The sequence below is a fragment of the Rhinichthys klamathensis genome, unplaced genomic scaffold (assembly GCF_029890125.1).
Source record: "Rhinichthys klamathensis goyatoka isolate OS25496 unplaced genomic scaffold, OSU_Roscu_1.1 h1tg000272l_1, whole genome shotgun sequence".
NCBI lineage: Eukaryota > Metazoa > Chordata > Actinopteri > Cypriniformes > Leuciscidae > Rhinichthys > Rhinichthys klamathensis.
The window spans coordinates 1,966,372-1,989,660 of NW_026606792.1; the positions used below are offsets into that span (position 1 = coordinate 1,966,372).

Consider the following 23,289-nt stretch of genomic DNA (forward strand, 5'->3'; position numbering starts at 1 on the left):
AGAAAACTGTTTATATGCTTATGATAATATGAAATTAACATCATAAATGTTTGTGAAACTGATCTCACTATTTTTTCAGGCACATACAACATAATCGATTTGGATGCAAATCATGTAGTTGCACTCACCAAGAAGCACTTACCCATGGACTGGAAGGTGACCCAAGGTCATGTGACATGGAAAACAGCAGAAGATCATCATCCACCAAAGAGCTGGCTGACTGAATTCTGGAAGTTTCTGAGCACTGAATGGAACGAGTTAAATTACTTTATTGGCATGCCTTTAATACCACTGGAGCCACTACAGAGTTCAGGCAATTCTGTACTGTTAGCAAGGTTGCAGAGTAACACAACTTTGATCTTTCAGAGTAGCACAGCATCTAGCTTGTCAGATCATGTTCAGAAAGTGTTAGGGATGGTGGGGTGTACAGTCATAAAAAGAGATGAGTGTCTTAGACATCATGACATTGAGAGGTATGTTCTTCCTGCCTCACCAAGAAGTGTTTTACAAGTCTTTGTGAACTCACACATAGATCAGGTTATCAAAGGCATTGCCTCGGCTTCATCAAATGAAAAAGAGAAGTTGAAAGTGTACCTCTCTTCTTTGGATTCTCTCTTAAATGCTGAGAAGATCCTGCTTCCCATGTTGCCAATCTTCAGAATGATGTCTGGGAAATATGTTGAAGTTCAGTCAAAGCAAGCCGTTATTTCAACCTCCAAACCAGCCATTCCAAATGATTTGCCAATGCCCGAGACCATTGTAAAGTGTGCAAATAAAGCTGATCACAGACTTTTGACTCTTCTAAATATTGAACTCTTAGATGCCGCTAAGTTGGCTGTTCTTTTGGTTGACTGCATTGAGACAGCCTCTTTCAAAAAAGGGGAGGAACAGACAGTAATGACCTGGATATTGACTAATGGTAGCCTTCTACTCTCACAAAGTGACCAGCTGCTCATGAAAACTAAAAGTCTCAAATTTATTGAGACAACTCACGGAGAACAGAAACATGCCTCAGATGTTTTTGATCCAAGAAACAAAACATTTCAGGATCTTTTCGAGGCAGATTTCTTTCCCCCACTAATTTACACAAAGACCCAGAAAATGCTTCAGAGTCTGCAACGCCTTGGCCTAAGGACAGAGCCAAAAGAAATATTAACAGCAGAAATACTCCAAGTCATAAATCATATTGAAAAGCTTTATGTCCACACACCAGATAAGGCATTAAAAAAAGCACATACTCTTGTTCGAGTCCTGAATGAGAATGATTTCCTTTCAAAATTCACCAAGGCGCAGATAGAAGAGCTAAAGCAAAAGCAGTGGGTTCCCTGTAAAAATCCAAAGTTCTTGAATGGACGCATTTGTAGAAATATTAAGAAAGGTCTCTATAAGCCAGCTGAAGTAAGGGATTCCAAGTATTCTTCAATTGTTGGATATGTAATGCCACTTACATCTGAGATAACAGGACATGTATGCAAAAATCTTGCACTTCATGAGCCCCCTCCTGCTGAAAAAGTCTGGGAGAACCTCTCTGCACTGAGATCAATGGTCGACCCAAATTCAGATTTTCAGCTTAAAACCAAGCTTCACAGTATTTACAAGTTCATGCAAGACAACATGAGAAATTTCACAGATTTAATGGACACAAAAATCATCCCCTGGATATGGATTAAAAGTGAGTTTGTCTGTCCAGGAGATATAGTTTTAGCCTATCCACCTGAACTGGATCTAAGCCCCTACATCAAGAAAGTGCCTGAAGAGTTTTTGCAATATGAAAACCTGCTAACAAAATTTGGTGTGAAGAAATCACTGTCCGATGAAGAGATTGAAGACATACTCCATGACATAAAACAAAATATTGACTGCAGGCATCCTCCGTATGGAAACTTGACAGAACTTAAAGTGTCAACTGCCATTCTTGACTGGATACGAAAGAATGAGAAGCTTTTAAAGGACAGTACCCCTGTGCCTGTCATGGCCCAAAATCAAAACTTTACTCTGCAGCCTTTGTCCAAAGCATTCTTCCGTGACATCAGTGCAGAAGGACTTGATGACCTGAAACAAGACAATGAGAAGTTCTATGTTATTCATGAAGAAGTTCTACCCATCACTGCAAGATGGTTGAAAGTCCCATTCTTAAGTACTCGCATCCTTAAAGCAGAGTCCTTTGGTATAGAACAGTGTGGGCAGTCTGAACCAATTACTCAAAGAATTAAAAACATTCTTAAAGAGTATGATGAAGAAAGTGACATTTTCAAAGAACTCCTACAAAATGCTGAGGATGCTGGGGCAACCACGTGTAAATTCCTCCTTGACTTCAGAAAACACAAAGACCCCCCTGAAACACTCTTTGATCATGGAATGGCCCTTTGCAATGGACCATGCCTTTGGATCTTCAACAACAAGCTTTTTTCACAAGAAGACTGGAGAAACATTGTCAAGGTGGGATCAGCATCAAAGGAAAAAAAAGTTGAGATGATTGGAAAGTTTGGGCTTGGATTTAATACTGTTTACCATGTGAGTGATATTCCCTCGATTTTGAGTGGGAAAAGGCTTCTCATACTTGATCCAAATGTCACCCATTTGGAAAAGCACATACATAGCAAAGGGAACCCAGGAATTCAACTTGACCCATTCCAGGAACAATTGTACAAAATATTTCCTGGACAGTTTAAATCTTATGAAGGAATTTTTGATTGTGATTTGTCAGTGCAAAACAGCAAGAAATCTTACAATGGCACCTTGATTAAATTACCATTTCGCACTCTGGAAGAGGCCAACAAGTCAGAGATCAGTTCAAAGGTATATGATGAAGAGCGAATTATGAGTTTTAAAAATCATTTGACTGACAACTCACAAACACACCTACTATTTCTGAAGAGCATTACATCTATGTCCCTTCAAATTGTCCCTGAGAACGCATCGACTCCTCCATGGAATGATCAGATTCAGACTCCTCTCAAAATATCCAGAGAAGTCATGAAATCATTTGCTGTCTCGAATGACACACGTCTCCAAGAGATCGAGAACACCTTCAGAAACATTATTGATGTCAACAAAGCACACATTGTTAAAATAGTTCAGGATAACTCAGATAAATCCCTCACTCAGTACTGGCTTTTGTACTCCTGTTTTGGGACACATGATTATTTGCAAATGTTCCAGAGAAGAACTGAACAAGAACATCCAATTGGAGGTATAGCTGTACCTTTGCATAAAGAGGCAAAAACTAATTCATGGTCCCCTGATGAAAGCCTGAAGTATGAAGGCCAGGCTTTTTGCTTTCTTCCTCTCTCAATTGAGACAGGTCTTCCAGTCCATGTCAATGGAACTTTTGAAGTCACATCTAATAGAAAAAGTCTATGGGAAAAAGGAGTGAAGTCTGAGTGGAACAAAGCTTTGATGAAAGATGCTGTAACCTCTGCTTACATCACTATACTGCTTGAGCTGAAAGAAATGGCCCAAAATGGACATATCCAGAACTATTCCTTCCATACATTCTGGCCTAACACAGAGACAGTAAGAAAAGCATTTTTACCCATGGTTGAGTCTTTCTACTCAGCAGTTGTGCAGAATGCCAGTGGCAAATCTCTGGAGCTTTTCAGCAATGGACATAATTGGTGTTCTATCGACAATGTGAGATTTCTGAATCCAAACATTGAGGAGAGCCGAGTAATTGGAGACATTGCCATGAAAGTGTTCTTGAGCTTGGGAGCTTCATATTCCAGTGTTGTTTCTCTCCCATCATGGGTAAGACAGAGTTTCATCGATTGTGGCTTTGAGCCAGAGATCAAACAAAGAACGATCAACTGGCCTGAGTTTTACAAAATTGTTTTTGAGAACTTGAGTTCTGTGGACACACACAGCAGAAATACTCTTGTGCTGAATGCCATTGACTTAAATGATCCAGCTGTTGATGACCTACTGAAAAGCTACCCTTGTATTCCAACACAGAGTTGTAAGAAGCTTCAATTTATCAAGCGAATTGTGAATCCTGATGGCAAAATGGCTTGTTTGTATGAACTTGAGGAAGGATGCTTTCTTGAAGGAACAACAGATGACATTCTCTCACCAAAAAGGATTCAACGACTTTCAGATTTGGGAATGCTGAGTGACCATCTCCCTTTAGAAGACATCATAGAAAGAGCAGGAAAGATATCCAGTGTTTGGCAACAGGATAAATCTAAATGTCATAAACGTCTTCAGTGCCTTGTGGAGTCAATGAAAGACTCCTCAGAAGATGTGAATTCTCTGCACTGGCACACACTGTCTCAAATACCATTCCTTCCTGCCTTAGTACCTTTAGTTCAGCAAAACAAGAACCCCACTGTTCTTAAAAAACCCTCTGAAGTTTACAATGACAGTTGTCGAAATTTAGTAAACATGACCGAATTCACAGTTGATCATTCAGCCCTTCAAATACACAATTATGATCCAGTTCTCCAAAAAATGAGAGTACTGACAAATCCACCAGTTGAGACGGTGCTTCAGCAGCTGTTAAAAGCACACCAACACTGCAATGCACTTGAAAAGACAGCTCTCTTCAACATTGCCCAGTCTTGCTATGAATATCTCAATGCTTACTTGTTGGAACAGAAAGATCCCAATCCCATTATTGAGCATGCAAAATCATTTCCATTCATTTTCATTGAGGATCACTTTGTAAATGTGAGGTCAGTGGCCATAAGTGAAGAATTTGAGGAGAAACCATATCTATATGTGCTTCCAGTAATCTTCTCCAAATTTGAGAGGCTCTGGGACTGCCTTGGTGTCACCCAACAATTCACAAAGGAGCAGTTTGCTGCTGCACTTAATGAAATTAAGGATTTATATGAATCTAAACCTCTTTCCATGTCAGACCTCCATAAGTGTGTCACAATACTCGGGCTAGATATGAAAATAAATGGGCTACACGAAATCAAAGAAGAAAGGCTTACAAACTGTCTCATGCCTGATGAGAGAGGAGTGTTAACATCTTCTAAAGAGCTGAGATTTAATGACAGCCCATGGATGCCTGTCTCAGCTGGTGGCAAGCTCACCCATGATTTGATACCTCGTTCTGTGGCCTGTCATTTTGGTGTAATGACAACAAGACACCATACTTTGAAAAATCATCTGGTCAGTGGATTTTCCCTTCATGCCAAAGAATTTGGACAAACTGAGAAACTAACTGTCCGCATAAAAAATATTCTTGATGCATATCCATCTAAAAAGGATATTCTGAAAGAGCTCATTCAAAATGCTGATGATGCAGAGGCAACAGAAATTCACTTTGTGTGGGACAAAAGAAAACATAAGACAGAAAAGATATTTGGAAAGGAATGGGAACTGGTTCAAGGCCCGGCTCTTTGTGTGTACAACAACAGAACATTTTCTGATGATGATCTGCAAAGTATTCAGCAGCTGGGGGAAGGAGGAAAACGTGGCTCTTTAGGGAGAACTGGGAAATATGGACTTGGCTTCAATTCTGTGTATCATCTGACAGATTGTCCATCTATCCTGACTGGTGACAAATGGCTCTGCATTTCTGATCCAAATCTAAAATACGTGGAAGGTATAACAAAAGAGTCCCCAGGATGCAAGTTTTTAATTGATGATGAATTAAAAAAGTCTTTTGAGGATGTTTATCATACCTTTCTTCCAGAAATGTTTCCACTCAATTCTGGAACCATGTTCAGGCTCCCTCTCAGGACAGAGGAAATGGCAGAACAATCTGAAATATCTAGACACACAGTCACAGACTGTGACATGAAGGAACTTAAATCTGCCTTGACTGAAGATCCTGAAGGACTAATTCTCTTCTTAAAACACATCACAAAAATACAGTTCTTGGAGATCAGTGAAGATGGAGAGCAAAGTTATTTCCTTATTGAAAAGAAATACACAGAGAAGAGCATGGTAAGCAAGGAAACCTTCCGCAGCCATGTTCAAGAATCCCTGATGTCAGGAACAGCAAAACCCTGCAAAACCATCTATGACATGCAAATATCATCTGGAAATAACCAAAGTCAGTGGGTCATTGCAGAGTGTTTTAGCTTTTCAAAACAAAACTATGAGCAAAAAACCAAGCAAGATCATTTTAAAGTTCCCCAAGCTGCTTTGGCTGCATGTAGGGAAAGCTCATTTAACCACACATTTAATGGCAGGGCATTTTGCTCTTTGCCTTTACCTGAAAAAACTGGTTTACCAGTCCATGTGAATGCAAATTTTGAAGTAGATTCTTCAAGAAGGGACTTGTGGAAAGAGGGTGGTGATAGTCTGAAGACAGAGTGGAACCAGTCACTGAAAGTAAACATCATTTCACCACTCTATGCTGACTTCCTGTTACATATGTGTTCATTCATTAAGAAGGATACAACTACAGCTCTTGAATTCCTCAAGTCACAGCTAGAGACTTCTTGCCTTGATTACTTTCCATGCATTTCACAGGAAGTAGACAAAGTCTGGCATGAGATGATCCATGAGGTATATAGATCAGTCAAAGAACGTGATCTTCTTGTTATACCCACTGCACACGCTGTTTCTGTTGTGTCATCAGATCCTTCACTACAACAATACACAGTTACCTGGTGCAGTCCATCTGAATTCCATTCAGAAAATTGTGCATATTTTACAAGTAACGACAATGATGGAATTTTTGAAATTTTAGATGACATCGGGATGAAATTAGTGCCAGACACCTTTAAAACGCATGAAATAAAAGTCAACTTCAAATCAGCTGGTGTGAATGTGACAGAAGTCAGCGCTTCAACAGTGATTAATTTCTTGAAGCAAAGATCATTGAATGATCCTTCCCAGACAACTGGTGGTTTGCCTTTGCCCATCAACCAGACCTTGATCAAAAATAAAACAAGATGTTCAAAACTTCTGAGCTTCTGCTTGACAAATGCTGATGAGAAAAATGTCCATGACCTCAATGGGCTGCCTCTTCTCCTCACAGAAGATCGGATGTTAAGAGTCTTTGATTCTAAATCCCCAAAGCTGATATCACAATTTAGCAGTCTTTTCCAAGGACATCAGGAAATGTTTGCAGACAGTGAAATCAATAGACCTCATGTCCAAATTCTGTGTGACGGAACGTTTATTCAGGACTTAACAATTGACATAGCAGCAATGTATTTGAAACCAGAATTTGATCAATTTCTCAGTCAGTCATTCCTTGATCCAAGTTCCCAGCTTTACAAAGCAGAGACAGAGACAACCAAATGGCTGAAAACATTATGGAGCTTCTTTGATGACCAAGGTAAAAGCTACCAGCATGAAAGTCTGGATTTCTTCAGTGAGATAAAGAAGGACTTTGAAAACAGCCCTATCTTGCCAGTAATCTGCCCCAGTCAAAATAACGCACATTTCTTACAGACAATGGGAAACGTATCAAAAGTGATTCAGAATCCAAATGACAAAATAGCGTCTATTCTCATAAAACTGGATTTTATGAAATTAGACTCCAGCTTTTTCAGTGATCCCAGACAGTTCTGTCTAATGTATATGAACCCAGAACTCCTGCAAACAGGAGACAGCAGTGCTGTTTTAGAAGAGGTTTATCATGTACCTCATTCACAGTTTGAGGAGCTTTCTACAGATGAATGTGTAGATCTTCAACGCTTTTTACAACATGGGATCAGAGATTCCAAAAAGAACACTCAACATGAGAAGATGCTCAAGTCCTTGCCCCTGTTTGAGTCAATAACCGCAAAAAGAGAAAGGATTGATTTACACAGAATGATATTCATTCTGAATTCTAAACATCAGAATGACTTTCCAAACTTATACTATGTTGATGGATGTGACAGTATGTTCCTGAAGAAGTCCTTGGTGAACCTAGACTTGGCAGAATGTCTAAACATACAGATTCTAAATGATTTGGAGTTCTGTGTACAGTTTATTCTTCCTTCTGTGCACATGATGAAAGAAGCCAAGCTTCTTGAATTAATGCGGTTTTTAGTGGAACTTGGACCAGTGGACCCCAGGATTGTCTCTGCATTGAAAGACGTCAGACTTATTCAAGACATCCATGGCTCTCTTCAGGTGGCTTCGTACTTCTATGATGACAGTGTATCCCTTTACCAGGTAATGCTTCCAAAAGAGAGATTTGTCCCAGAGACGTTTTGGGATATTTTCAGAGATGAATGTACTGAAGCAATATTTAGGGACAATGTCCAAGTTAAACCTACTGAAGCACATTGTCTCTTGAAGGACCTTGGATTGAAACATGAAGTGTCTGATGAGGAAATCGTTCAGTTTGCAAAACAAATTGAATCTGAAACTAGAGGCAACACTCCTCTAGATGTTCTTAAGAAAAGGTCAAAACTTTTGTTCAAGACAGTTTTGTTCATGAGTAAAGACAAAAACTCTAAATTACTGAACAGAGTTGCTAACATTAAATTCATCTTCCCAATGCAAATTCAGAAAACACTTTGTGATTATCACAAGGCTTTTGCTCAAGAGAGGGAATTTGTTGCAATCAGTGGATCACTTATTGGCAGAGACTATGATCACCATTATCTGATATGGACATCTATGCCAATCCTACCTTCAGAACTCTGCTCCCATCATCACATAAAAAAAAAAATGAAGGATGTCGGAGCCTTGGAGACTCCACCCCTTGGACAAATAGCTACTAATCTGAAAAACATCTGTACGTCTCAGTGCCACAGTGACAGATTGTTGGAAACAAGAGAAACAGTATTTAACAAATTGTATGCATACCTGCAGTCAATACATTTGAATGCCTCTCTGTTCTCAGACCTCCCCATTATCTTGGTGGAAAAAGAGACAAAACTTGTGAAGGCAAAGCAGACAACACTTGTGCTACATGATGCTCTTGACTTTAGGCCTTATTTTTTCTGCATTCCCTCAAAGTATATAAAATTTGAAGACTTCTTCATGAAGATTGGTGTAAATGAGAGGCCCACCATCAATCAATATATCACTGTTCTTCAAGAAATATATTCTGATAGTTCTGAAAAAGACAGACTTCAGGCAAATCAGCAGAAAGCTGTGAGGCGTGTTGTACAACAGCTGTTTTGCCTGCTGAAAGAGGAACAAAATCAAACCTCTTTCCCAAATTACCTACTTTATCTTCCATCAACAGATGGAAGACTCTATGAATCCATCACTTTGTTTTTCAACGACACAGTCTTCCAGCCTGCAAGACTCAAAGGTCCTTTGGAAACCAAGCTGAAACTGCTGGAAAAATTAAACTACTGTCATCTTGGAAATGATCACTATGAACATCAAACATTGTTGCACTTCCTTCCCCAGCAAGTTCGCCCCACATTTCTCTCGGATGTAATTTCTGAAAACCTGGAGGTAGAAAGTGTCCAATATTGTGATGAAGGGGAATGTGAATTTAGTGGCTGGTTTGACAAACACTTGTCTTCTGCTGCATTTTTTCATGGACTAGTCTGTCTCATCAGAGAAGACAGCAAAGGTGGGATTTCACAGTCTGAAGCTGCAGGAAAGTGTGAAGAAACCTTTTCTAAGATTCAAATTATCTGTTGCAAAAGTCTTCAGACTGAACTTCTGGTAAACCATGACCCACTTGAAGGAAGTAAGGCTGAAACAGATGTTTATGTAAAAAAACAGCAAGATGGATGCAGTTTCTACTTGAAACACAATGATGACATGGCCCCCAAAGTAGTAAATGAAGTTAATATGTGTCTTGCTAAAGAAATCAATGCTCTTCTAAAGAACTGTCTGACCACCTCAAGCCTTCTAGTCCTTGGGCATCTTCTGCTGTGTGATAACATGGAGGATGTTGAGAAAACCTTGGCAAATCATGGCATTCATAACAGTGGCCACGAGGAAGGACACAATGCCTTACCGAAACCTGGATGTTGCATACCTGAAGAATGGCATGACTGCCTTGATATGAACTTCCTCAACAACTTTGAAAGTGGAGAGTATGTTGGCTTCAGCAAGGATGAATCCGGTGAATATTTCTATGCCATTGTTATCAACCGACTAGATGATTCAATGGGACAAATGAGACATTTTCCTGCCAGATATAAAATACAAGTTGGCAGTGATGACATTATTGAAGTAAGCACTCTTGACCTTTACCAATTTAAACGAGAAAAGAAGGCAACTGTGTCAACAGGGTCCACTTGCACAGATATAGAACGTCTTTTGACGTCCAGACCTCCACCCAACACAGGGTCCACTTGCACCGATATAGAACGTGTTTTGGCATCCAGGCCTCCACCCAACGCAGTCTTTCCAGGGACATTTGAAGAGATCAAAAGAGAAATTGACCAAAGCTTGAATGAAATCTGGAAAATGTCAAGTGAGGACAAACAAAAAGCCCTTAAACGTCTCTACCTCCAGTGGCATCCAGACAAAAACCCAGGCAATGAAGAACTTGCCAGTGAGGCATTCAAATACCTGCAAAACAGAATTGTGGAACTACAACAAGGGAAAACTGCACATAGCACATCCTCAACCTGGAGAGACTTTCAAGATTTCTATGACACGTGGAACACAGAGGCTCGAAGACACAGGAGGGGGCGTGAGAGGTTCTATCAGAACTACTCTAGAAGACACTATAACTTCTGGTCATACCACAGAGAAACACCAAGGCCAAACAGAGGAGAGGCAAAACGCTGGTATGAACAGGCTGAATGTGACATCAGAGCCGCTTACAATGACACTGGAGGAGATTGCTCAGAGTGGTGTCTGTTTAAGGTGCATCAGGCTGTGGAAAAAGCCCTGATAGCAGCAATGTACAGGAGAAGTGGAGAGCATCCCAAAAACTGCTCAATAACTAGCCTTGCTCAGCAGGTTTCCCATTACAGCTCACAGTTGACTTCTTTACCAAACACTGTGAGGCAACTGACTGAACTTGGTGTTGATGGCAAAAAAACTCAGTATCCAAACTATCACCAATTTCCTCACATTCCAAACAAGCAGTTCAGCGTTGATAATGCTAGAAGTGCACTGGATATTGCAACAAAGCTTTTAGAAAAAATAGAGGAATACCTTTCTTGAAGTAGCTTGAAATTAACGACTATGTTCCACTGAGACGATCATGAGGATCTTTTCAAGTAACAGTGCTGATCTTCTGTTTTCATCTGTTTAGTGCTACCATGCATACTCAAAAGTTCTTAACTCTTTGTAATCATGTTTTGATAATTCTGCTTCTCTTCTTGCTTACTATTATAGCCTATTTAGCATTTATATTATTGTATACTGGGCATTCTTGTAGCAAACAGTAGAGCAATGCTGATGTAATGGGTTTGATTCCCAGGAAAAGCATGAAATAAATTTATATCTTGAATGCAATGTAAGTTACTTTGGATAAATATGTCTGTAAAATGAGCATTATAAATGACAATAGAATTAAAATTGCAATGCCACTAATTTAAAAGCATGGTTTTTATTAAGAAATATTAACAGAAGTCAAAAGCTGTCAACCAAATATTCACTAAATGACAGAACTGCAAATAAACATTAAACATCCTGCGATACAGATGCTGTATGTGCTTTACAATCTTTGCAGCAAAACCATTTATTGGGTCTATTGCAATATAAAATATTACATGAATAGTGACTCATGTTGTTCTCCTTACTGTTTGATCAAGAAATGAAACTTCAATTTGAGCAGCATCTGGTTTCCTCCATGCCACTGCAAAAAACATGCCAAAAGTGTTCATATGTTTCTGGTGTCCCAGTAATAACTTATTACACAAATTCTGTACATAATTACAGCAGGCATATCGCCTATCCTTTACGTAGTGAGCACAATAAAATAAATCAAGCATTGTTGGAAGTGGTCTATACAGTGCTGGCCAACGCGGTGTAAATACAAGCAATTATCACTCTTTAACACAGTAATGAAAAGAAGAATCAGAAGCCCTCATCTGCAGTGGTCAGTTTTCCTGAAATACCGGTCCCATCTGTTAGGTATGTTTTAATGAATAAAGGGAAAAGGATACTTTCTTTTCAATCAGTAATATGTAGGAGACTAAAAATGTCACGTTCTGCAGGAATATAAGATACACTACTCGTAAATGGTCATACAGTGTAAAAAAAAATAAAGTAAATGACAACTGCTGTAAATGTAAATTTGAGTAGAAATATTTTTCAGATTGGGACTTGGTTACCTGAATAAGACTCTTCATCTATACACTTATTACCCTGATTCCTATCCTGCACAGTCTAAAAGCTCACACATTAATGAGTTTAATGAATGGGGAAATACAAATTACAAACAATCCACAGGCATATGAAAATATTTAAGGCCCATGTTGAAACACTAGCTGGGAATGCATAAGCTTGTGAATTCGTGAAGCAGCAGATCCACAGCACACCTTCAGTACTGCTTTCTTGAAAACAAAGACTCTGATATCCATTTCCTTATTGCCATTCGGTCTCCGGATAAAACATTTATCAAAGATTTGCGTGGTGATGTAAAATGAACAAACCAAACAAAACTTGGGTTTGTGCATTTTTTACAGCTACAACAGTAATGCTGTGAAATGAAGTGCATTACACATTTTCACATGGCCTTGAAAGTTCAATGGTCCTAGAATCTGGATCCTGCTGTTGACATCAGGCACTCCTCTGCCCATTTGGGCCGGTCCTCCTCACACACAGGGAACATTCAACACTCATGTGTGTTATGTGCAGAACGAGTGTGCTTGAATAAGAACTGAACTCAATTGTGACGCACAAGACAACAGGAGATGAAATCAAGTCATTTGCCCTGACCACTGAATCAGAGTTTTATTTTCAAGGCATTCTGACAGTTTGATATAAAAAATAAACTGCATAGCTCCATCAAGGACTCTTCATGTGTGTGGAGGAAGAGGCAAGACTGTCCAAACTTTCCTCTAATGCTTCCTTTGTAAATTTGCATATACAGAGTTTTCTGGCAACTGGTTCCTCCTCCACATTACACATTCTCACATGTTGTAGGCCACGTATATGGGATCCAGCTGGTCGGCGAGAAAGCCGTCCCGCAAGTGCATTCGCTGCTTCTCCCCTCTGGAGTTGATAGGAATGACTCCAGGGTCCACTACCACAACAACCCCTACTATGAGATAGTGCTCTTCCAGAACCACATTGGTCACCAGGGCAACAAGGTCCAGGGCTTCCTGTTCTGACCCCTCAAGCTCCACTACCACCACCAGTAGATTAGTCCATGTGAACACAGCACTGAGGAGAGAGTAAGAAGACGGGTGGCGTGTTTAATTAGGTAGAAAAAGCAGATTACATACACTGCAAAAGATGCCTGTTGAATTTTTTTTAAAATATCTAAGGGTGAATTCAGGATGATTGGGGCACTTTTTGCCATTGAGATGAGATTGAATTCACTCTACCAATGTGAACAAAATACTGAAATTTAATAAAGAAAGATATTCATACTGATGATTCGATCTTCAGGAAGTCTTGAAGAATGCTTCCAGTTAAATGAACCTTGATCAACAGCATTTGTGGCATGTGGTCGATTATCACAGAAAGCATTTCAAAGACAACACAAGTAATCATGAAATTATTTATATATTATATCTTATAAAGATGTGCTTGAGTCCTGTTTAAGTGGGTCAACGCTAAGCTAATTGCATTTAATATCAATTTAAACAAAACCTTTTCATATAATTGCAATTAACATTCAATTGAATTGAACGTCAAGTGTCTGATAAGAACATCACATTGAGTTTAAACTAGGCTTAATAGTAAGCCAAAGTATCTTTTTCACGAGGGATGGTATCAAAGCGTCTCGGTTATTTATGTAACCTCCGTTCCTTGAAGGAGGGAACGGAGATGTTATATCAAAACAGACAGACAATTTGGGATCTCGCCTCAGAGCTTTCCAAGTTTTCCCCTGAGGAGCCGAGACAAGGCCCCGTCCGTTCAAGTGGTGGTACAGGGGTTGTGTTTCCCTTCAGGGAACGAGGTTTACATTAGTAACCGAGACGTTCCCTATCAGTCAGTGACGTTTGGTGTTACATCAGGCAGTTACGTGGCTTGCAAACAGATTGAAGAATTGGGATCCCAATAGAAAACGCCACAACCGCTGGCCATTCCCAGGAACCCGGTCGGAGAGCCGAAGTGGCTCACTGTGGGGCAGAGACACCAGATTGGGGAATAGCAGGGGAGGCTCCACATTTTTCAAGGCATATGAGTCTCATTGTCAACATCCCAATGGTTATCTTCCTGCAGAGGGAGCATAACTCATCAACGAACACTACTTCAGCGTGCTTATGGCCCAGACGCATTGGGTAGTGATCGTCACATCCACACAAGTCACACCCGTGTTTACTCTTTTAGAAAAATGTGCTCTTTCAGTGTTGAGGCGCCTAGGGGGAAAATGGCAGCACTTATCTGTGCAATGCTCTTTTATTGAACGTGACCTCTGCTTGAACGCGCTGTCTCACCAACACTGGAACAGCTTCCCTATTGTTCTGCTTACTCAAACAATGATTGAAGAGCAGAGTAAAACAACACCTGCTCGGCTCCGAGTGTTGCATGCTGCCTTATATACCCATATGGGCGGGGAGTGGCTTACAATGTGCATTGGCTTGTTTTGTTACCACTCAAAGGTGATTGGGCTCTCAGGCGAGATTCCAATTTGTTGTCAGTTTGTTCTGACGTAACGTTGAACGTGACTGACTGATAGGGAACTGTCTAGTTATCAATGTTAGAGCTGGTCCATTTGTGTGTAAGAATATGTGTTTTGGTGTCTGGTTGTGTTTTCATTGGGTGTCCACTAGAGGTCCCTTCCTTCCTGTATCCATTCACTCTAGAACCACATTTCCCATAATCCTTGTTTGTTCCCATCACTTGTGATTGCACCCAGCTGTTCCCATTTATGTTGTTAGTGTCTGTGCATAAATACCCTGGTTTTGTTAGTTCATGTCACGGAGTCATTGTATTGTTTGTCATGCTGCAACTCTGAGTTTTGCAAGTAGAGGTAACTGCAGGCTGGAGCAATGGGCGTGGCGAGAGGTAGGGGCGTGGCAAGAGGTAGGGGCGTGCCGTAAGGTCTTTACAATTGGACGCGAAAGCTTCCTGATCCGCATAAAAGCGAGCCATAAACTTAATCACTATTGACCAACAAATAATTATACAAGACCAAATACATTTATTTCACTGTAAAAATATCAATAATGATATTGAGAAGATATCCAAAAGTACGTTACCTTCGAAACCTTCTGTATGGCGCGGGTTACATGACGTCATCACCACCGCGACTTTTTTAGGATCAGTCATTAAAAAACATTCATACTGTTTGTGAAAATTGCACTTTTTGTAACACATCGCTTGAAGATATTGAACCTTTATTTTTGTATTGCCCTTTTTCTATTTCTTTTTGGACTGACTTTAAAATAGATATGACAAACAAATTTGTCTTAATTTAGAACCTCATGACATTTTACTTTGTTTCCAAAACCTATATTTTTCTGAAAAACAAAATTATATAATTAAATTATTTTGACAAAGTTTTATTCATAAGACAAAAATAACTCAAAAGAAAACCCTCATATTACCTTTTAAAACACTGATCTCACAGTAACCTATACTTTGAAACCCTTTCAAACATGAGATCACAAAACGTTTTTGAAAATATCTATAACTGCCTTGATATTATAAACTTTTATTTTTGTATTTATATTTTGTTCATTTTATACTTCAGTTGTTATTGTTATTCTCTGGTTCACACATTTTTAGCTGTATTTACAATGCCTTGTATTCATATTGTTTTTTTTATTGCATTATACTTGAAATGTCTGTACTTGAACTAAATAATAAAAGAAAAGAAATTTAATTATTCTTTTAAAGATAAAAATGTCTCCTGACACTATTAGTCATACTAGTTTTGTACTTTCAAGTACATACAAACTAAAAGTAATGTTATTTTTATAATAATGGTACAGGAAATGTTTTTGCTGTATACAGGCATGCATATATACGTGTTTGATCAAACACTCACCATATAATAAAATAAAAAAAATCACCATATAATAAAAAAATTAAGTAAAAACAGTTTAATAAACTTCTAAGTGGCATTAATCAATTAAGCAAAACAAACACCATTTTATCCAAAAAACATTTATTCAGTTCAGTTGTCATTTTTACAATTAATTTTTTTTATTCATCAAAGGCTTGTGTTCAAAGTCAAAACTCATTCCTCTATTACTCATTCCTCTATTACTCATTCCTCTATTACTCATTCCTCTATTACTCATTCCTCTATTACTCATTCCTCTATTACTCATTCCTCTATTACTCATTCCTCTATTACTCATTCCTCTATTACTCATTCCTCTATTACTCATTCCTCTATTACTCATTCCTCTATTACTCATTCCTCTATTACTCATTCCTCTATTACTCATTCCTCTATTACTCATTCCAGAAGCCATCAAATGCTCTATCTAAATAGAACGCAGTAAAGACCCCCTTCTTTCCATTGCTGCAATATCCAGTGGTGTTTTTGTAGAGGAATCCACAGGCATCACATCTGGTGAGCTTAAACCCCACCCTATATTCCTCCCTCACATTCGGATTGACTGACTTCCAGTCAACGATACCTACAAGATAAAAGAAAAAAATAATTTTTAATGCAAAAAATCTGAAGACTCACCTCAGAAAAGTCAAAAGCCACCCCCAGAGAAATGTACATGCCATACTGAAATTCAAAGGCTACTTGTTTAGACCTTTTTTATTTGGTTTCTAAATGAAAAAAAAAAAAATGAAAAAAAAAAAATGAAAATGCTGAATGGTTTAGAAATGAACCACCATACAGCAGCTGAGAACATTTGAACAAGAACTGTTCAACTGGAACTTCTGAACATGAACTATTGAGCTATGTAAAAGACCTGTACACTTGACTGTATCTCCCATCACTAAGATCACTTGCGCAGAGTGAATCAAGAAAAAAACACTTGTTTCAGCTTTGGACGCAAAATCTGAAAATGGTTGTTAAAAAACACAAAATATAGAAATCAATTTGACATGGATAAAAATGTCTTGATGACTTACACAAAGCATCCAGTGTGACTTGATCCACGATAGAAATAGAATGCAGTCTTTTGTGAAAGCATCAACCTATCACAAATAAATATAATACAAAATGGTGCACAATGTTTATTTTGCTCTGTGAAATCTTTTTGCCTCCTTTGAAAGAATGCTTACAACATATATGCCACATAAAATGTCAATAGCAATAATACATCGAAACAGTCAATGAAATCTAAAGTATGTATGCTAAACAATAACAAATCATAACTACAATATAACAGTGTGGAAAAAAATATATAATTGCTTACAGGGATATGTAACATGGGATCCGCACAAAGTGGGGGAATCAGCGTTCCATTCACTTAGCTGTTAGACGTCTCGACTTGGATGCCCTAATAACAGAAACATACACATTTCTTCATAATAGCTTTTTGCATTTTATTCACGCTACAAGGCAAAGCAATGACATTTTACCTGCAATTTGCTAAGGTCTTCAATTTTCAAAATCTATAAGAATCATAAACATCAAACACAATTTAAAATAGTAAAATTAATATATAAAGCAAAACATGTTTGTCATAAGTTTCCAATTATGATACGTAACATAACCGTTCACGTTATTATCTAACCTTAACAAGTTATCTGTAACAGATGTAACCAGTAACAGGCATGCATAGCATATCACAACTGAACTCATACTTACGTTCATGGCGAACCGCGCGAAGGCTGTGGCTTTGCAAATGACTGTGGATCTTGTTATATTCACAAGGTCTAAAAACACTGAGAGCACAGAACGGACATCGATATAAATCGCCGACTCTGATGTCTTCGACGCAAATGCAGTCGTTAATGCTTCTCACTGTAACATGTGTCTGTCAACAACAATTAAATAATTACCAAAGCTGAAAGATGTAAAGCAAAGAGAACAACAAATTATATGGCATATGTGAATTACCTCTGCCATCTTCTCTCCGTCTAAAGGAAATGATGTTTTTTTTCAGCTAAAGGAAATGACGTTTAACTATGGTTACTGCTGATTGGCCAACGCAGTTGCCAGGAGGAAACTCCTTTGACCAATGAGAAACCTCTTGCCACGCCCCTACCTCTTACCACGCCCCTACCTCTTGCCACGCCCATTACTCCAGGCTGCAGCTACCCCTGTCTCGAGTTTTGTTCCTTGTCTGTTCTCGTTTTATTTGTGCTTGTTTTGTAATATTATTATTCGGACTGATTAAAATGGATTTCGACACTGGTATGGATGATTACGATTCTGATTATTTGGATTATGACGCTTGCATGGATGACGATGATTTGGATTGCCCTGAGTATAGTACAATTGCTGCATTTGGATCCACCCAATTCTCCACTATCTGTCGTGACAGCCGCAGGAAGCCGAGGTAACCGGTGCGAGCCCAGACCGTCTGTGTGTCACCGAAGCTCAGTCTGGTGCTGAAGTGGTCCGCGTGCAACGCCTCTTCGCCATAAACCGTATAGTATCCTGTGGCATTATGGGGGCTGCTCACCCAAATCTGTTTTTGTAATACAGTCGCATCAACTCACTACACATGACAATACATAATACAGAGACATTTTAACATTCTCTGTGGTTCTCTGCATTTTGTAACACTTGCTGCCATATTTGAAAATCACTTCACCCAGATGAGAATCTCCTAGAGGTCCTTTGGTCTCTGTGTTGGCGATTATAACCTTCACCCCAGGCAGAATCTGTGTGTGTTGAGAAATATAGTAAATAAAATCTATAACACTTTATTTCAATTGTCCACTTTACACATTCTACTGTGCTCAGACACAGGGCAAACAAAGAAACAGTGCAAATTGATAAGACAAGACCCTGACATTCAGTCTCCTTGGCATCAGAGGGTTGCAGGAAAGGAAAGCCACCGAGAACATAATCGGAGCTGCAGAAAAGGTGTCGAGGTGGCTGTGGAGTAGGATAGAAGCTAGCGCCACTTGGACACAAGCCGGGACTGATGACCCGCGGCTGGGTGTCCCGAGTGAGGGAGTCTGATGATCTAAGACCCGAAACACCCCATGACCACTGATGATGTGTCCAATGAGCACCAGTGGTTAAAAAAAAAACTAATGAGAGTTTTTTGACATGTAGTTACAAGGTTATTCAAAGCTAGTATAATGTCTAAAGTGGACTGTCGAAATAAAGTGCCAAAAATAAAAAAATCTTGATTTTTCAAATAAATATGAAGCAGCACAACTATTTTCGACATTGATAATAACCAGAATTTTTTCTTGAGCAGCAAATCAGCATATTAGAATGATTTCTGAAGGATCATGTGACAAACTTTAAATGAGTCCACCCCACAAGATTACAGTTATAAACATGAACCTCGTCTGAAAGGCAAAGGGGGAGGTGTTGCTGTAATTTATAGTAATATCTTTAAAACCACTAAGAAATCTAGTTTTTAATATACTTCTTTTGAAGTAAAAATACTGATACACCATAAAGATTTTATCATAGAATTTGCGGACTTTCTATCAGAGTTAATACTGGCTGCAGATAAAGTACTAATTGTTGGAGATTTTAATATACATGTAGATAATGAAAAAGATGCTTTGGGATTGGCATTTAAAGACATTGTAAACTCAATTGGAGTTAGACAACACGTGTCAGGACCTACTCATTGACGTAATCATACTCTAGATCTAATATTATCACACGGAATAGATGTTGATGCTGTTGAAATTCTGCAGCAGAGCGATGACATCTCAGATCATTATCTAGTCTCATGTAAATTACATTTAGCCAAGGCTGCAAAGGCGACTCCGTGTTATAAATATGTTAGACCTATAACTTCTGCCACTAAAGATTGCTTTATCAATAATCTTCCTAATCAGTTTCATCATCTCAGCATCCCGGATAGCTTAGAAGAACTCGATATTGCAACAGAAACTTTTAACTCTCTCTTTTCCAGCACTCTAGACGCAGTTGCTCCGTTGCGCTTAAAGAAGATTAAAGAAAATAGTCCAACGCCGTGGTACAACGAGCACACCTGGGCCCTTAAGAGAGCAGCCAGAAAAATGGAACGCAACTGGAAGAAAACTAAACTAGAGGTATTTCGGATTTCATGGAAGGAGAGCTCGATTGCTTACAGAGAGGCTTTAAAAGCTGCTAGATCTGCTTATTTTTCAACCCTATTAGAAGAAAATAAACATAATCCTAGATATTTATTTGAAACAGTGGCTAAACTAACGAAAAAGAAAGCTTCAAGCCCAGAAGTTTCCAAGCAACACAGCAGTGATGACCTTTATGACCTTCTTCACTTATAAGATTGATAATATCAGGGACAAAACTATAACTATGCAACCGTCTACTACAGTATCGCATCAGGGAGTGCATTGTAGTCTCCCTGAGGAAAAATTTGATTCATTTGTTGCTATAGGAGAGGAAGAAGTTTTCAAACTCGTTAATTCATCTAAATCAACAACTTGTATGTTAGATCCTATACCGACTAAGCTACTGAAAGAGAGGTCATATATCCTCTTCTTAATATCATTAATTCGTCTTTGTCTTATGAATACGTACCAAAAACCTTTAAACTGGCTATGGTAAAACCGCTTGTTAAAAAAACGCAACTTGATCATACAAAATTAGTCAATTACAGGCCGATCTCGAATCTGCCTTTTCTGTCAAAGATACTGGGAAAAGTAGTATCCTCACAACTGTGTTCCTTTCTTGAAATAAATGATATCTTCGAGGATTTTCAGTCCGGATTTAGACCGTGTCATATGTAGCGGATTGGGGATTTTCCTCCATTACTCCCCCTGGTGGAGAACAGGAATAATTTCCCCATGGATTCAGCTGTGTTCAATACCGGCTGGTTAATCATTATCATGATTGCACTGTTAATAAAAGCAAGGTGCACAGGTAGCTGAGCTTGTGTTCAGCCATTCCTAATTGTCCATTTTATGCCTTTCCCGGATGGAGTCGTGTAGTTTGGGTTACTTGTTTCTCCAATCTCTGGTATGTGGATGAATGTAAAGTGGCATGTGATTTATTTTTGTGTTATATTTGTGTGTAACATAAAGCCTGTTCTGCAGTTGTTGCAGTGCAGTGAGAGCATGTTGCAGCATGCAGTGGTTTTAGATGCGTTGTTCTGACGCAGTGAGTATGATCTCTTTTTGGGGATTCTTTTATGCTTTAAAGATGCTTAAACTTCACTGCTGTAACCGTGTGTGTAGGTTGGGGTCGTGTCTAACAGCGTGCTCGGAGCTCTGTAATCAGCAGGACACACGGACCCAGACTACGCTGCTGTTTTGTCTTGATTGTAAATGTATTGCTGCTTTTGTCTTCTGTATTAACATGCTGTGTGTTGTGAGTATTTTTTTAGGGAACCTGCAATTTAAGTGCTGTGGTTTTCTCTCTGAGACAATTGGGAAAGGCTATCTGGCCCACCCTCTTTTGGGGTGTAGTGTTCAACACATTGGAGTGTGGATTTGTTTCATTGCCTTTTGTAGTGAGGGTCACTGCGTGTGGGTGCAGTCTAATGAGTGATTACTTACAAGGTGGGTTAGGGATTCCTTTTCCTGTTAGTGTCTTTGATTAACCCAGTGTTTATCTATGTTGTTTTATTTAAAAATACCTTTTTTTTGTATTAACATCTGTGGGTAATTAAGAGGTAAATGTCTGAAAGGTATTTATTAGTGAATGTGGTTGTCCTCAATGTGAAAAGATTTTTGTAATAAATTGCTTTTAATTGTCAGAACTGTCTCAGTCCTCCTTGGTAAGAACGAACCTGTGTTGTCTTACATATCCTTGGGTGAAAGTCCTGAGGTGGCGTAGTTGGCTACCATGTAAACCGTATTAGAGTTTTATTAATGTGAACTTCCAGGCTGCTTACCTTAGTCTGCATCACCTCCCCTCGCCACACATAGTACCGAGACAGCTCTCATCAGAGTCACAAATGATTTGCTCCTATCATCCGATCGTGGTTGTATCTCTCTATTATGTTCATCGTGGATCTCGCAGGAGTTTTAAGGTTGTCTCTCCAAGTGGAATTCCTTCCATTTGGTCTACGAACCCTCGTCCTCCAAGGAAACATGTTCAGACTATTGATCACAGTGTCTTAGTCAAGCCAACAAAGACGATTACCTCGATCAAAGGTAAGAACGATCTTTCATTTGGACTATGGAATATTCGATCAATCTCTGATAAAGGTCCTTTCGTGAATGATCTGCTGCTTGATCGTAAGTTCGACTTTCTTTGTCTTACTGAGACTTGGCAAAGAAGTAATGACTTTTACCATTTGAACCACTCTGTTCCTCCTGGATATGCTTTTATCTGTAAACCACGCACTGTTGGTCAGGGCGGGGGGCTTGCAGTACTATACAAGGAAAAATGGAAAGTTACAACTCTTCCTGAAACTGATTATACTTCCTTTGAATCTGTTGCTTTCAAATCAATGGATTTGTTCCAACTATCATTGCTATTGTATACAGGCCTCCGAAGGCCAATTCTGTATTCCAACAGGAATTTTCAACATTTTTAACTTCTCTTTTATCATTGTCTCCAAACGTGGTTTTGGTTGGTGATTTTAATATCCATGTGGATAATACAGTGAATTCATGTTCTAGAGAGTTTTTATCATGCCTGGATAGTTTTGGACTACAGCAATTTATCAATGTCCCAACTCATTCAAAAGGTCATACTCTTGATTTGGTCTGCTGTTCAGGTGTGATTCCTGGAAATTGCACTACTTCTGACTTATCACTGTCAGACCACTTGCTGGTGTCTTTCAATGTCTCTTTACCTGTGTTTAAGCCTAATTTGAGTCGCACAATCACATTTCGCAATATTAAGAACATTGATCCCTCAATTCTTGTGGAATGTTTGTCCACACTTCCCTACAAAGACCATTCATGGAATCTTGATAATTTAATCCAGCATTACAATAACAATCTTCAAATGATCCTCGACACTTGTGCCCCATTGAAAACCAGGAATGTTTCGTTTGTCAACTCTGCACCCTGGTTTACATCGGATCTTCGTCTGCTAAAAGTCAAGGGGCGTCGTTTAGAACGCTTGTATTCCAAGACTGGACTTGTAGTTCATAAAGATTTGTATGCTGATCACATGCAAGTTTATAAGACTGCACTTTCCACAGCGAAATCAGATTATTATGCAGGTTTAATTGGATCTGGTGTAGACAACCAAAAATCTCTATTCTCTGTGGTTAACACTATTTTAAAGTGTTTTAAAGTCACTGTTCTAACTGGCATATAAACTCTACAGAACTGTGTGAAGCATTTTTGCTCTTTTTTAATAAGAAAATTGAACACATCCACCAGCAA

At 39.0% G+C, this 23,289-nt stretch overlaps 1 protein-coding gene across 3 annotated transcripts in view; it reads left to right on the plus strand.

Annotated features, from left to right (window-relative positions):
• The window catches only part of LOC130102421 (sacsin-like), an 88,958-nt gene extending 77,837 nt beyond the window's left edge, over positions 1–11,121 (plus strand). For 2 of the 3 annotated variants that reach the window (XM_056268445.1, XM_056268446.1), the window contains exon 9: positions 5,849–11,121. In XM_056268445.1, the coding sequence (XP_056124420.1) occupies positions 5,849–10,986 (5,138 nt within the window). In that variant the 3' untranslated portion in view covers positions 10,987–11,121. Of the gene's footprint in view, positions 1–79 lie in introns of all 3 variants that reach the window. The other variant, XM_056268447.1, reaches the window with a different exon arrangement.
• Positions 11,122–23,289: the final 12,168 nt, after the last annotated feature.